At 37.2% G+C, this 16,285-nt stretch overlaps 1 protein-coding gene across 2 annotated transcripts; it reads right to left on the bottom strand.

Annotated features, from left to right (window-relative positions):
* Positions 1 to 1,806: 1,806 nt before the first annotated feature.
* LOC130737712 (uncharacterized) lies at positions 1,807 to 8,180 on the bottom strand. Of its 2 annotated transcripts, none has more exons than XM_057589538.1 (11): positions 7,856 to 8,180; positions 7,087 to 7,223; positions 5,550 to 5,768; positions 5,408 to 5,473; positions 4,958 to 5,299; positions 4,450 to 4,702; positions 4,246 to 4,303; positions 2,862 to 2,948; positions 2,627 to 2,764; positions 2,367 to 2,505; positions 1,807 to 2,252 (listed from the first exon to the last, which is right to left on the bottom strand). In XM_057589538.1, the coding sequence occupies exons 3-11, from the start codon at positions 5,624 to 5,626 to the stop codon at positions 2,030 to 2,032; spliced, it is 1,383 nt and encodes a 460-aa protein (XP_057445521.1). In that variant the 5' UTR covers positions 5,627 to 5,768; positions 7,087 to 7,223; positions 7,856 to 8,180; the 3' UTR covers positions 1,807 to 2,029. The 2 variants fall into 2 exon arrangements, with proteins under 2 accessions (XP_057445521.1, XP_057445522.1); XM_057589539.1 differs by having other exon boundaries at positions 1,807 to 2,249; positions 7,856 to 8,137.
* Positions 8,181 to 16,285: the final 8,105 nt, after the last annotated feature.

Genomic DNA, 16,285 nt, shown 5'->3' on the forward strand with positions numbered 1-16,285 from the left:
TTTGTGCATTAGATTTTTATTAATATTATCTCCAAATTATATATTTATTAACTTATTTATAAATTTAAACACATTGGTCTATATAATCAGCTCACTTGAACTTTTGCATTAGATAAATTAAGAAATGAAACTTTCCTACTTTGGTATTAAAATACATGAAGCAATAATAAATTTTCATGGCTTGCTCCATGCACCCATGATCTAATCGTGCTTGATTCTTTAGTCGTGGGGTGAGAAGTTGTATGGAATCTCTAGATTCTTCAGATCATGGTTCATGGATCCTTCTTGCCACGGACGTGGGTTCTTGTTTTTTCCAACCTTGGTTGCGGGTTTGAGCTCGGAATCTCCACACGCCTCAAAGATACCCCGAGGACCTATACCTCTTGAACTTTACACGAAAGCGACTAAGTGTCGCAGCCTCCTCGGACACCCTTGTTCCTCTCAGCACATGATGGAGAATCTTCTAAGTGTTGGAGTCTCCTCAGGAGCCTTTGTGTCTTTGAACACCTTTTCGAGCTAGGGTGTACTATGTCTGATTGAGGCCTTTAGTCATGCTTCTGCTCAAAACTGCCTCTTGAGATGCCTTAACTATTCTCGGGGACTCAACTTCTGCCCTTATAATATAGGGAATCCTCTAATTCGAAATTCTGGTATCAACAATTCTAGATTTGTTATTTTAATACAATCTGATCAACCCATCCAATTCAAGTCGAACATCATCGGTTTGGTTCAGCTCGGTTCGAAGGTAAAAATTCATGAAATCTGATTCAAAACAACCCAAACAGTTTGGATTAGTTCGATTTTGTTTAAACAAAATATTCATTCAATCCAACTTGTGTGCACCTCTTATCTACACCTCTTTATTTGTGTTAAACTTTACATTTGATTGAAGTTGCATTTTGTAGAACTACTTTTTGATGATTATTTAGGGTTATTCCTCACTCTAGAGAGTCTATAATAGAAGATATTCATTATATTATTTAAAGTCAAAGGGTGCACTAGGGCCATATCAATCCGATCAACCCGTTCGATCCAAACCGAACCGTAGCAAAGAAAAAAAAAACGGATTACATTGAACTCATGCATTGGATTGGATTATGGAAGGGGAAATCTAATGGGTTCAATTCGGATTCCGAGTTCATGAAAATGAAATTTGAATCAAACCTTGAGTCCAAACATATATAACAATTAGTGTTTCGTTGGAATTAATTTCAATTGGCTTACACCTTATTAGGAAAAATTAGTAGCATGCAGGTAAATTACGCTAATAACTTGTCATTTAATTCACTTGGTTATATGTTGCATTACTTTAGGCTACTTTTTAATATTTTTTTTTTATAATCCAAATTTAATATTATTTTAATAGGCATCTGATCAATCCATCCGATCAAACCCAAACATCATAAGTTTGGTTCGGCTCAAAAGTAAAAAACGTGAAATCCGATTCAAACCAACTCAAGCACTTTTAATTAGTTAAAATTCTGTATCGATAAGAAACCGATCCAAACCAACCCATGTGAAAATGCCTCGACTATGTATTAGAGAGGCTTGTAGTTTTCATTTTCTTGTGTTTTGTTTTGTTGGGTGTTAGCCCCTTTTATTCATTAAAAAAACACCAATGGCATAACTTGAGCCTTGAGTAAAAGAAAATCAATAATAGTCACTCCGGGTCAATTCTTTCTTTCTTTCCTTTTTGAAACCCAATTCAGGTCATTTCTTGGAATGAAGGTCACTACGATTCACCAGGCATGGGACTACTCAGGTGATCGATCATACATACTTGTGGCTCTGACAACTCCAACCAAATAGAAGAGAATAAATAATATGAGAAATGATTCAATCCTAATCCCCAGGGTAATACGATGGTAATGTCATGTGGTATTTCATTTTATAAAATATATCAAAAAGAACATTAAACATACCAACCTAACAAGAAATTTAACATAAAAACCTAACAAGAAATTAAACATATTGTCACAAGGTATAAAAGAAAAAATAAAAAAAGATGAGAAGGAAATAAGTATTTTCTTCAATGTGAAGGTCTAGCTATTAGCAAATGATTTTCAGGAGAAATGCTTGGGGGAACATATCTGACAAGCTGTGCATCAAATCCACGTTCTCTTAACCAAATCAACCTCCCCATGTCAATAATCCACTTGCACTTAAATCCCAGTGCTGCTCGTTCAGCTGCTTCCATGTCTGAGAGAATTTTTTCAACTCCATTTGAATCTCCATCACCTTGCTCCTTTCTGCTGCCAAAACACATTTTTAATATTCCAGTTTCTTTAACACTTAAAATACTAGTTTGCTGGTAACAACAGTTTTTATGCGCAATTTAATAATGATAAGAGAATTGGATGCATTACATTGATTGCAAATGTGATGTACAATTAGTTGTATTAGAAAGATCTGAACCATGATTATCATCAACAGCCCAGCTGGTAAACCATGTAACGGCATGAAATTCTTCCTTCGTCATCCCCAAATCTAAAAAGAACCTTTTATCTGCAGGTTTACAATTAAAGTTAGCTAGTAACCAAAAGCTATAATCAAGATTTACATCCAACAGTGATTTAAATATACAAATTAAAGTGTCCACAAGTAAACGAAAGAAGAAAGTCATTACTTGTATAATGTTTCCACTGGCAAAGATGGTGACAGCATGTTGCTATAGCTAAACCTTCAAAATTACCATTAGCACTAGCAGTGTCCTGTTCACTACTATCTTTTCTGTATTCAGGAAAGCAGCATCTCAAAGTCAAGTCTGCGGAGAAAAAATTGCATGATCATTTATGTTTTCATCGATGAGATATAATCACTATGAATTTCATTGGAATGCTTATAAAAATTGATAAAATTACCAGTTGCAGCTCCACATAGATGTTTACCAATGGCCACGAACGGAACTCCTTGCATAGACTCAACCGCATTTAAATTTAAATCTTCAACTGCAAAGTTGGATTTAACAATTTTATTGGGCCCAAAAGTATATCATAAATACAAGGTAAAATAAATCGAGCAGCAATCCAGAATGACGAAGAAGCAGAAGAACTAAAACTACAAGAAACATGAATACAGTTGGATGGCATAACACAACAAAATCAAAATAATTAGACAAAGTGCACATGTCATGCACATAGAATATAAAATATATGGAAAACCAGTATACCGCGTGAAAATTACATTAATAAAAGTTGTTTCTGGGTAGGATAACAAGCGTAAGGTGAAGGCTTCAGCCTAGGACATTAGCAGGGAAGGCTAGCAAAAATGTTTTGCCAGAAATGTTGGCTTTATAAAGTCATACCAGAAAATGACAAAAGGTGCTAAATTAGCATTATTTTACTGTGGTCTAATATCACATCCAAATGGTCTGAGTGAACAGAGCCAACCAGATATATAGGAACAAAGGATTGAGGCTGTTAACAGCCCGGTAGATATCAAAATATGAAGGGGGAAGGATTAGGAATGAGAGCTGTGTTTTCTGCATTAGCAGCAGAATGAGAGATACCACTGCATGAATTGAGAAAGATGGAGAGGTTTTGTGTGAGGTCATCTGCAAATTTCCCATGTTGTCTTTTTATCCTTACATTTTCAGTCTTAACAGAGATCTACCACTGCTAGTAAAGATCTTGGTCTCCCTATTTTCTACTCTAATTCCAAGTTTCTATCATTCTCACTTATCATGCAATTAAAGTATACGCGCAGATTACTCTACACAGTTCCCTAATACTATAATCCATCCTCTCCAGCTTCAATATTATGCTCATAATAACAGCTAAAAAGAAAGATTACCACAAACAGCACCATCTACAAAATAAGGGCATACACTGATACTATCAATTATCAAGTACACTTTATAATAAGAATGATCAACAATTCTTTTTACACAAAAAGAATGGCCAACAAAAAAACTAATGGAGCAAAAGAAGAAACTATACTGAAAACACCAGCCAAGCCATGCATATATAGCCATCAAAATATGCAATGCACTTGATCCCATTTATTCTAACCTTTAAAAGCTTTGCAAGATGCTGAAGGTCATTGCATAGAGATTGATACATATGCACAAAGGTTCAGAATACATACTAAATTATAATAAGTATTTTAATCACAGTTACAAGCTGTGCACTCAGGATCGAAATAGGGTTTCCTCGGTAAAGATATATCAGCAGGCAGCCCAACTCAACTAATATAATTACATGTTCATAAGATATCTTCTACAACAATAACACTGGAGAGTCTTACTGTCAATTCTCAAGCGCTCTAACATCATGCTCTCATTCTGCCGCAAGGATCGATCAGCCTAGAAATAGCATTCGCATGATGTAAGTAACAAATAAATAAATCAAAGATTACTCAAGTTCAAACAGCTATGGAACATCACCAAATATGATTGTCATGATTTAGAACTCAGTAAAAGAAGCTCCGGTGCTGAGCAAGTCCTCATACCTTCAACTTGTATGCCTTCCGCTCGACCAGAAAGACTCTATTGATTCCATAACAATCTGCAAGCATTTGTGTTAAATACCCTCTACCAGCTCCAAACTCAATCACTGCAGGGACACCATCCTCCTTCCCCTCAACTGGTTCCTCACACTTGGATGTTTTCCTTCCAAGAGAATTCTTCAATACACCAAAACGTTCCAAATTCCCCAGAATAGAGGCCTGCTGAGTAATATGTTTCTCCTGAAATGGCAATTTCCTGTAAACAACTCAAGTTAGAAATAGAAACTAAATCCATTAAACAAAGGGTTAAATTCAGTTTACCCCTTGTAGTTTGGGTTGAAATCAAAGTCCTTCCTTGTGAAATTGACTTTGTCACATTTCCCCAAGCATTTAGTTTAACCACTGGGGTAAAGTAACATATCAGAGTCACTGGCAAAATGATTTTGATACAAACTACATGGGCAACTTAAATTTAACCCACAAATAATTCAAAGGTTTCACCAATAGCTACCTATCTTCTACTCCTCTTTTTATCCAGAGCCTGCAAACCTCAGGCATCTGAACCGATTCCTGAACATCCTTACACAACGAGTCGTGAAAAGATTCGATCTTCTCAATCAGAGTGCAAAACTCAGGCACACTCATGCTATGAAGAGCCTTCCTCTTCATTTCTGAAGAAATAGTCGCAGTGGGCAATCTTGAATCATCAACCCCTGATTCTTCCTCCTCTTGTTCTCCATCAGAACCAGCATTGATACCTTTTTGATAGAAAGGTTGGACGGACAAGGACTGTGCCTGTTTCAGCAAAGGGCACCGCTTAACATGTCCTTTGAGATTTTGCTCCAGAACTGAGCTATCAAATGATGAAAGGACAAGAACCAGATTAAAAAGAGTTTAAAATCAAAGAATGAACATGGATTGATAATGATACAGATGAATGCACAAGGGGGAGAATATGTACTGGGATGGATCTATGGGGCACGGAATCCACTGGCCAGGGGACCTTGAGTTGTGATTGCCACAGAATCTGGGTCCATATAATTGAGAGAAAGTGAGTGAATGAATCAAACAACAGATAGAAAGAAAGAGACAGCAAAACTTACAAGGAACCAGTGAGAGAGGAGTTAGCACAAAATCTGTTTTTGTTGGGAAGCCAAAACTTGCACTTCTTAGTCTCCATAGTACCTCCAAGGTAGCTTGTTTACAGTTTAAAAAGAATACAGCCTTAAACTATGCTTTCAGGTAGCTTTGCTCATAATTCTATAACCAAAGGTCAACCACTGGTGTCTGACCCCACCAGTGAAGCGGTCAAATCGGCAAACCTGAATACAAATAATTAATAAAAAAACATAAGTATTCAATAAATATATCCAAAGCCACCTTCAATTGTACATAAGATTCCAAAACAGCTAGTAAACAGAATGCAGGTTCAAACTATTTCTCCAACCAGGTCTCAAAAATCCAATTCTAACATACATAATTGATTTTATAAGGATGAAACGAAAATATGAATGATAACCTACTGAAAGTAATCTAGTAGTAATGCATGTAAGAACCTAATAAATTTGAACATAATTGATTAATTGGCTCTTCAGGTCACAACATGTAGCAACTCCTTGAGCTCATTTTCCATCGCATTTTGGAATTGATTTCAACATTGCTGATACCCAAAACAAGTAACCAGAGCAACAAAAACCAACAAAAATTTATAAATTTGTAAATGTTCAATCGTTTTTGTTCTATGCGAGTTCTCCTAGAAAATATCAATGTTCACCTTTTTAGTCTTAATTCTAAGAGTTCTTCATAACCGGCAAATCCTCTCACTATAACCTCAACAAAAGGGTTCGAAAAGAAACCCCAAACCTTGGTACTAGCCTTAACCATTTATTCAGCAGTTAAAACATATAGTAACACATGCCATTGTCAGCCAAATAAATCAGGAAAATTTCACACCGGGGCATGTCCCGGACTAGGCCTCCAGCCCAATATCTGCACACTCCACAGTTGACCCGAGCCACTCCCCATTGGGCTGAAATGCAGTTAGCTCCCTAGTAAAGATTGTCCCCATCCCAAATATCTCAGCCTCCCTAATAACTTCCTTCTAAAACCAGTTAACTAGGATACTACATCCATCCCGGTCCTACGCCCCTTATCTCGGATACAGTTCAAATTTACTAATCTGTGCCGTCCAACCTTAAAGGCTTATAAAAAGGAGATTATGACAGGCCTCCGGTATTCACAATTTTACCCTACTAAACCCCGGTTGGTTCAACTATTAAATTGAGCATCTCGGAGTGCTTTGCAGATATCATATACTTCACCACCACCACCAATCCATCGGCCCCTTGAAGCCAGAAGATATCCCTTATTGAAGAGTTATCACGAGCACCACTCTTTCACACTCGATTAAACTTTGAACTTCTTAGACTGAACAGGACACAATCTAATTCAGCATCATTTTGTTCAATTCAAGCATTTCACCAAACAGAACATGGCCTTCATTAATTCATTAGAACCGTAGACAGTGAACTAATGAATCGCGCATTTCGTATATCCAGTGCAACCCATTCAATCAAAATTAACATAATATTGTATGGAAGCTACGACCCTAGCAAAGTAGAAGGATCAAGAGACAAGTACCGGAAACACCAACGGAACAGAACAGACACCGGCAATGGGGGCGCTCCGCACGCTTCTGGACTTCTCCTTCGACCGTATCTCCGGCGGGAATAGAGCAGTAGGGCAAATTTGCTGCTACATACAAAATCTGCGCCACTCTGTTTTGCAGGAAAACACAAAATTTCATATGTATTATTAAATAAAATTAGAAAAAAATAATGCACTAAACATGTAAACATTTTTTACATTGCAAATCAATGAGATTGTAAGAATGTATCACGTCAATTAATGAAATTAAATAAAAAAGTATATTTTCTTTCCTCATTGAAATCTGATTTATTGACTGTGTTAACAAAATTTACATCGTCAATGCATGAAAATTAAATAATTAAGTGATTCCTAATAACTTTTATCGAAAAAAAGATCTGTTATTACTTTTTGTAAGTAAATTTTTTAAGGCTTAATTAAACATTTGCTCATCAATCTTATGTCTTTGTGTGATTTGAGTCCTTTTTTTTTTAAAAAAAGGCGATTTTTGTCTTTGTGTTAATTAGGTCTTATCGTTAGTTTGCGGTCCAATTGCTAACGAACGTTGCCTACATGGACATTATTAATGACGTGGACCTGACGTTTTTCCCTTGGGATACACTTCATTACAAAAAACAAATAAATAAATAAATAAATAATGAAATAAATCTCGTATGTTTTTCTCTAAGAATATTGCGCATAATGCTCAACAATAGTTGTCATGTATATTGGGTATAAGCAGGGCGAGTAACCTGGTAAGTACCTTAGACTGCATCTTCTGAAAGGAAGGGCCATTAAGGAGAGCTTTGCGCATATTATTTACAAAGTTAACTTTCACTTGGCCTCTTGGAAGCATAAACTCTTGAACAGGGCGGGGCGGCGGCTATGCTTAGCTAAATCTGGCTTAACTTCGCTTCTAGTATATTCTATGTAGGCTATTTTGCTCCCTGAGTCGATTTATGAGTATATTGATAAGAGCATTCGAAACCATATTTGGGCGCGGAAGGGACAAACCTATGGTTAGAGTTTGGTGCCTTGGAGGGAGGTCACTAGGACTAAAGCATCAGGTGGCTAGGAATTCAGAGCACTCGGCTTAATAATATTGCTATGTTGGGGAAGCTTGTGGATAATCTCCTCCATGGCCGGAGAAGCTATGGGTGCAAGCTTTGAAACAGAAATACTTACCATATGATGTGGTTCTTATAGGGAGTTATTAGAATGGTGATTCATACACATAGAGGTATTATTCAAGCTAAAGCTTTGTGCATGGGTTTGGAGCTCAACATGGGAATGGAGATTCTTCTTTATCTATAATAGATAGAACTTAGAAGTCCCTCAAAAGAAGAATTTCCTAATGTGTTACTCCCACAACGCTTTGCCACGATGCCCTCCTCTCTTTTATCCAGCCTCTCATCCGTTTGTCCAAAGCCCCTTAAATGAATGTCTACCAACATCAACATGTTTTAAATGCAACACTTAATTTCTCACCCACCTTAGCAATGTGTGTTTGTCAACTACCAACCCTATCATTGTTGCAGCATCAACTAAAAGGAGTTTGGTTTTAGCATGTTTCCACTATAAATAGAATTCGACACCTTTGTCTCTGCCTACCTTTCCCCCTTTCAATCTTCTATTCCTGAAAGTTCTTTACAATGACACTTACCTTGGTGCTTCCTAAAAGTGTTTCATCCGCTTTCTCTTTCGACAAAGTCAGCAATCTGAGATCTGGCTTGGATTCAGGGAAGATACTGGTGAAAGTAATTCGAATGTGGTAATTGTTTACCCGATGCAAGTTCATCCTTTAATTTTTGAATATTCTGAGATTTTTTGTTGGACCTCCATGTTTCCTAATAACGTTAGTTCTCGCCGCTAGGTTCCGTTTGCAAGTGTAAGACCTGGATTTGCAGAACAAGTTAAGTTCCGACTCACGCGTAGAATCAGTGTAAACGTGACAGGAGTTTGTTGTTTGAGAAAGATCAATGAAGAAGAAAGTTCAGGAATTGCTTGAGGTATGTTGCGTAGTCGCTGTAGGAATTAGTGCGAGTTGTCTGCACACTTGCCTTACGGCGAGCGTGTCCAGAATAGGCTATTTCGCTCTTAAAGCAACGTTTTGAGTGAGATTTCGAACTCTCGGAAAATTTAAAGATTCTCTTTATTTTTCCATCGACCAGCGTTTCATTTCGGAACTCTGGACTGTACGCACGATAGGTTTCACTTTTCGGATGTCCGCCGACGCTAATTTCTTTGCTTCGAAACCCTATTTCCGAGCAATGGATGAAGACTTTTTCTATTCGGGACTCCTAACGAAGATTCCGTCCGCGTTGCCAGATTTGTTTCGACGTTTCCAATCTTTCTTCAGAAGGAAGTTTTGTCGTCCGGCGATCACAGCAAAAAGTAGTTTTTCGGGACAGATTTAACTTACACCGCTTTTGAGATTTTCGATATCGTTTTTCCCATATCATAGATATTTGTTTTGAGTTCTGGATTTCTGACGCCAGAATCTCTCTTAGAATTCCTTGGTGAACGTGCTGCAAAAATCGGAATCGCGAAATTTTCATTTTCCCGCGATTTCGCCCGCATATAAATAGGCGAAAAAGCAAAATATCTTCCATTTTCCTCCATTAGTGGCCCAAATTCGTGGAGAGCAAGGGGGGAGGAGATTTTCGCGAAAACTTGACCAATCTTCACGTAGTTCGTCCCTACTTCTAGGTATCAAGGTAACTAACACGATTCCTACCTCTGATTGTTGTTTCTGTTGCGTTTCTGAAGTCGTTTCTGTGCTCTAAGTTTTGAGCTTTTTCTAAAATTGTCCGATTTCTCTGATTTCTCGCTAGGGTTATGTTCCTTATGTTCCCCTGAGTCTAAAACCTCTGTCAGTAAACTCTGATTGCGATTCAGTTGTCCAGGATCTGAAAAACTGTTTCAAAACCTTTTTGTCTTACATTTCGAAACTTTATTGTCGAAAAGTCATAATTTGACTTCGTGCCTTTAGGATTTGTTGTCACGGATGTCATGAGGATCGTTGCTGTCAAATTTGTTTTCAGAACTGATAACTTTGAAGTTTTGAGCCTTTATTTTGGACCAAAATGCCCCTGGATAGTCGTATTTCGGCCCGATTGTCCGAAAATTGTTCTGACAGTTTCTTTGCCTTAGTTTTACCCTAAAACTACCTTGTGAATTGATTTGATCGAAGAAAAAGAGCCGAAGCCCTTTTTCCTTTGAGGCCGTGGGTTATTCCTTTAGGGGGGGAGTTTTTCGGTTTCGAAAACTTGTCTTTTCATACCCGATTGTCTTATTCTGAAGCTTTAATGCTTTGTCTATCGTTTATGTGTTGTATTGCGATCGAACTAATCGATTTTGTTTGGGTTCTGCTTTGTTTTTCTCCGAGGTTCAGTTGAAGGAACTTTGGAATATTCAGAGCAACTGTTTGAGGACAACCTTGATTTCGAAGCTGGAACAGCTCGAGGTTAGGGCAACTTGCTATATTTAGCTATGATTGCATGATAGGCGTCGATAAACTTGACCTATGCTTTATCTGATGTTGTATATGATGATGATTTCTTGTTATGATTGTTTCATAACTTATGATATTGATGATGTGTTGAATTGAGCGTTTTGACGCAACTTCGGAGTGGAGGTTCATTGATCCGGTGATCTTTGACATTTCGGGTTGGATGAACAAACCTAGGCAAGTCCAAATGTGGGGTTTGAGACTTAGCCATTCGTTGGGATTCGTTGGAATTCCTAGACTTTCCCCGGGAAATGTATTTTGGGTGGTTGATTTTTGGAAACTTAGAATGATAGAGCTTTCGAAAAATAAAGACTTGGGAAACTTAGACTTTGAGAAATAAACTCATAATTTGACTAATTTGAATTGAAATCATTTTTATTAACATTTAAGCATAGGAGAACTGAAGGGGAAAAATATTTACGAAAGGCGGGGGGAAAAGTCGACCTTTGTTGTGGGTTTGGAGAGTTTTGGAATTGGGGAAAGCCACTAAGGTGAGCTATGGTGATGATTGAAAGTCACCGAGTACTCTAGTACTCTTGGGAGTGTTGTTCGAGTCGTGCTGTATTGACCGGCACAGACTCTGGGCTTTGTTTGTGGGTTTTGTGGTGGGAGTTGTGTTGTATTGACCGACACTAACTCATGGTTTTGTTGGGATTGGGTTGTGAGCTAAACACTTTCGTGGTAAGGGCGATTCGTTGTTTGGCTAACCATATTGCATCAATCGGGTGAATAACGGGAATGGTTCACCTGTGCATATCATGGTGAATAACGGGAATGGTTCATCATATGGTGAATAACGGGAATGGTTCACCAAGGATGAATAACGGGAATGGTTCATCCAGGATGGATAACGGGAATGGTCCATCCATAGTGAAGAACGGGAAGCTTCACTGAGGCGTGAGACTTCGTGAAAGCATGGAACTTCACTGAAGCGTGAGACTTCGTGAAAGTGAGTAAGCTTCACTGAGGCGTGAGACTTCGTGAAAGCAGAAACTTCACTGAGGCGGGAGACCTCGTGGAGACGGGAACCTTCGCTGAAGCGGGAGACTTTGCGGAGGCGTACACCTTTGCTGAAGCGGGAGACTTTGCGGAGGCGTGCAACTTCACTGAAGCGTGAGACTTCGTGAAGGCGCGAAACTTCACTGAAGCGTGAGACTTCGTGAATGCGTGAAAATTCACTGAAGCGTGAGACTTCGTGAATGTGTGAGATTTCACTGAAGCGTGAGACTTCGTGAAAGCGTAAGACCCCATTGAAGCGTGAGACTTCATGGAAGCGTGAGATTTCATCGTCGTTTACCCTAGGGCAACGACAGGGAACATTGGTTTAGTTGGATACGTGTGTGTTGGGAGGACGATACATTGTTTGACTAACCTTATCACCTAACTTCATATGTTGAGATTATGATGATTTGATGTTAATGAACATCGTTAGGTACTAATGATTGAACTGTGTAGGAGATTCGAGAACATGCTATGTATATACCTTAGAGTAGGCAATACATAACTTATATGTATATATATACAACATATGTATATATCCCCTTTATCACAAGTTGATTGTATATCTATTGTATTCTGTAAGTTGACCCTAGCGCCTTGGCTTTGTTTGTATGTTTGTGTTTGGGCGGTCGGCCTGCTGCCAGGCGTCTGTCAGCCGGTTCGTGATGATTCGTTGTGCGGGAAAGACCCGGAGCGAAATGACTAAGACTAAAGCTTTCGACGAAGATCCGGACTTCATGCCTGATCGAGGGAGGGTCGATGATAGTAGTGTGGGGTATGGGTGGTTAGAGTCTTTTGGAGTTGGTTGTTACTGTAATAGCTCTGATTCGTTTTGCTTTTGGGACAGGGTAGGTTCTCGATGCATGGCTTCTTGTGTGGTTCTCTTACGGAGGGATAACAGTGAGTCAGTCGGACCATAGGGGTCTTAGCTTAGGCCATTTTGAGGCCGACTTTCTCCTAGTGGTTTGTAATTATAATTTTTCTCACTCACACTTCTGGATCTGTAAATATTTGCCTACGGGCACACTACTTTGGAGTCACTGTGAGTGTGTGGGACGTGGAAGTGCAGCTGAGGCTGTACATGTTTATATTTGTTGTATATCGGTTAGTTGAGTAGTTGGGTTTTGTCTTTACTTCCTTATCGTTTTGATTTAAAGGAAAGAAAACGAAAAAAAATTACCTGTTTTCCGCGTAAAGATTATTTTTGGTTACTAAAGTGACACCTGGAAATCGGGGTGTTACAGCAAGTTAGGGTCTCAGACCACACATGTGATGTCCCGGCCATCCTCTTTGACAAGGAAGCTTCTATTATCGTTGGCAAGACCTGTGTTGAGATGCAATTAGCTTACAAGGTTATGAAGCAAATATAACCTTTCAATTTAATTGTTCGCATGCAAACATTTTACATATTGTTGTTTAACCATCATGTCAGAATGAGCCTATTGAAGGAGTTCCTATTGAGCTAGCAAATCTGGTGGGTAAAGAATTTCTGTTCAAACTGGAGGATAAGAACTTGACATCTTTTAAGTTTGATCCATTGAAGTATGACGCAGCATTCTGAGTAAAACGTATATGTATCGATGAGCAAATAATTCATCAATTCAAATTCGCCCAAGTTGAGAATAGCGTACGCGTCCAGTTACCATTTTATTGTTATTGTTATTTGCCTTTTGCATCTCCTGATATTAATTGTTATGGGATTAAGGTGGATGCTATTTCAAGCCGTATGGTCACTACTCGCCCAAGTATCTTGATGACCTCTGAGGTTCTAAAGGTACACGACATGAAGACTATTAGATCATCCTCAATGTTAATGGTTATTAACAACTGACAACATTTGTCATTAATTAATTGTGTCTGTTGTTTACAGGATGTGGTCGGTGAGGTTGTGGATGCTTCCAGCAAGAGTGTTCCCGAAACTCCTGCCACCACAATACTAGACCTGAATAATGATTCTCAAGAAGTAAATGAATCTAAGAGGGATTCACTTGATTATAACGGTTCTTTGTCTTTGAATCTCAATTAGAAGCTCACATTGACATTTTAGTTCCATGCACTGTGGAAGTCAAGCCTCCATATGTGCCTTCACGATAATGTCTGTGCACTTTTTTTTTTCTAATTTTCCAAGTTTGTTTTAAGGACCTTCCTTAAGCTGCTCTGCAGCCGAACTTTGTATTAAGTACCTTCCCTAAGCTGTGTAGCAGCCTAAGTATGTATTAACTTTCTTTATGAACCTTCAAAAGTACCTCATTATCTTTTGAGTTTATATCTTCAATGAGTAGCTTTTGTATTAAATTTTCTCCTAATACAAGAGTTTATATTTCTGCTACATAACTATGATGAAGTAACACTACAAATATAATTAATTAGTGCTAATTAAGCAACGAGGGTCAAAGATTTTTCTTCTTTTTGTGACAATTAACACCTAATACAAAGGAAACAACCCCCATAATATTTTATGATATCTCTCTCATCCCCTCATGTCTTGCTGCCAAACAATTCAATATTGGGTAAATATTAATGTGAGTTAGAGATAATTATCTTATTCATTTTAAGTTTCCATTATTGCACACCACAATGGGGAAGACAGAGTACCTTTTTCTTTTATGTTTCATATGACCTCCAATATGTCTTTTACGAGTAATTGATGAAGTAACACTTCATTACTAATAAATTGGAGCTAATTAAGCAAAGAAGAATCAAAAGTCTACAAACTTCATTACTACTTGATGTCACTATCAATGCATGTCTCTCAACTACCAACACTGTGATAAGTGCATCATTAGTTATGCAGGTTTTATTCTTTTATTCCAACACAATAAGGAATGTGAGGGAAAATCATTCACATGACCTAAAAGCACTTTCTTTCGATGTGTGTTATTCACACACAAACTGTTTTTCAATTAAAATTCTATGTCTAATATTTTAATTGGAAATTTCATCTTAAGTTTGCAACTGTTGTTTTGCCAAAAAAAATGCCAAAGCCCAGATTGATAAATAAAATAAGAATTACCATTAAAATACATTAAGGGTGTTTAAATATGTTAGTCATAAAACTTATTTATCCTCTCCTACCATAAAACAAACTAAATTGCTTATTGTACACTATGTTTGCATGTAAATTGGCAGGTCGCTAGCAGGGCCAGTCCAACAATAAATAAGGCCTAAAGTATAATTTAGACAACACATTGTTTTTCACTTATGTTTTCTGATTGCGCTCTTTGAGGAAAAAAAATAAACTTTGGCGCATATATTACTTGATTAAAAAAATGTGTGTTTGTGCAAGTACACTTCCCTCACTTGCCTGATGATATAGATGTTATGTCAATTACATTGCAGTAAGACTAAACGCGATATACATTGGTACTTGACGAGTGAAAAAATAGATCAGCGTTATATAAATTAACTAAGGCAAGGTCAGGTTTGTAGAAGACGGCATTATTTTTACAATAATACTTTTAACAGTCTTGGAAGCAGCGATATTAATCAAAATGTGCAGTTGTGGACAATGGTCGATCCAAATAGTTTCACGGCTCATTTATTTAACACATAATATTTACGAGGGTTATTATTAGCCTAATTAAGATTTTTTTAATGTAAGTAGATATGACAAAGTTATTGTTTTCAATGTTACCTTATTCTTTGATTTATTAAAAATGCTATTGAAGATGAGAAGTTGAAAAAACTACTATAGATGACCGAAAATTGTTGATTTTGGTCCTTTATTCTAATAGTAAATTTTGGATAATTCTCTGAAACCAGTAAACTGGAGTATTTAATTCACACACTATGATAAGGTTAGGAAATTCTTTTAATTGAATTATTTTTTTATTAGAATATCAAGTTTCCACTACATAGTATTCTTATTACCAAACTATCTCTAACCGTATCGGGTAACTCTTTTAGATTAAAAGTATACATTGTTTTTCTGTTGATAGGCAAATGTTAGTTGTTATAAATGATACTCCCCCCGTTCCTTATTATAAGACCATTTTTGAGAGTTTTTTTTTCCCTAAATATAAGTCCATTTCTAAAATTTAAATAACATTGATTATTTTTTCCAAATTTACCCTCTTCATAATTTTGCTTTTTATAATTTTACTTATTTTCAATGCTACAATCATTCATTACCTTTGACTACATTTTCATCTGCTCGAGTAACTACTTGGAGTATGTGAGTATAACTAAATGCTATAGATACAGCCAGAAATGCCATGAATTAAAGTGCACTTACAGTACCCACAATATTAATCTATATAAATATAAGACTTTGTGAAACAAATTTGTATACAACAAAATGGAGTCCAATAAAAATCTCAGGCCTCTATCTCTTACTCAAGTGGAGTATCTGTAACCAATTCAAGTGCAGTTGTGGAGAATGAAGTGAAGAAAAAATTTTGTCTCCCATTTGATTTAAACAAATTTCCAGAATAGTTAGTAAGGGTAGAAATATTTAAGGAACTGGAGTTGAATCAAGTTGTGAAGGAGATTGTAAAAATCTATCTCCCAACCTATTACTGAGAATGTCAAGTGCAAAGGAAGCTAGGAGGTACGAGTGGAGTAGTTAATTTGGAATAAGAATTAATTGAATTCAAAAAGTTATAAGTAAGGGTAATTTAGTAATGTTCATTAAAAAGTTTAACAAATTTATTGCTCTTAACTACTTTAACAACTTTTCTTAAT

This window comes from Lotus japonicus, chromosome 2 (assembly GCF_012489685.1).
Source record: "Lotus japonicus ecotype B-129 chromosome 2, LjGifu_v1.2".
Taxonomy (NCBI): domain Eukaryota; kingdom Viridiplantae; phylum Streptophyta; class Magnoliopsida; order Fabales; family Fabaceae; genus Lotus; species Lotus japonicus.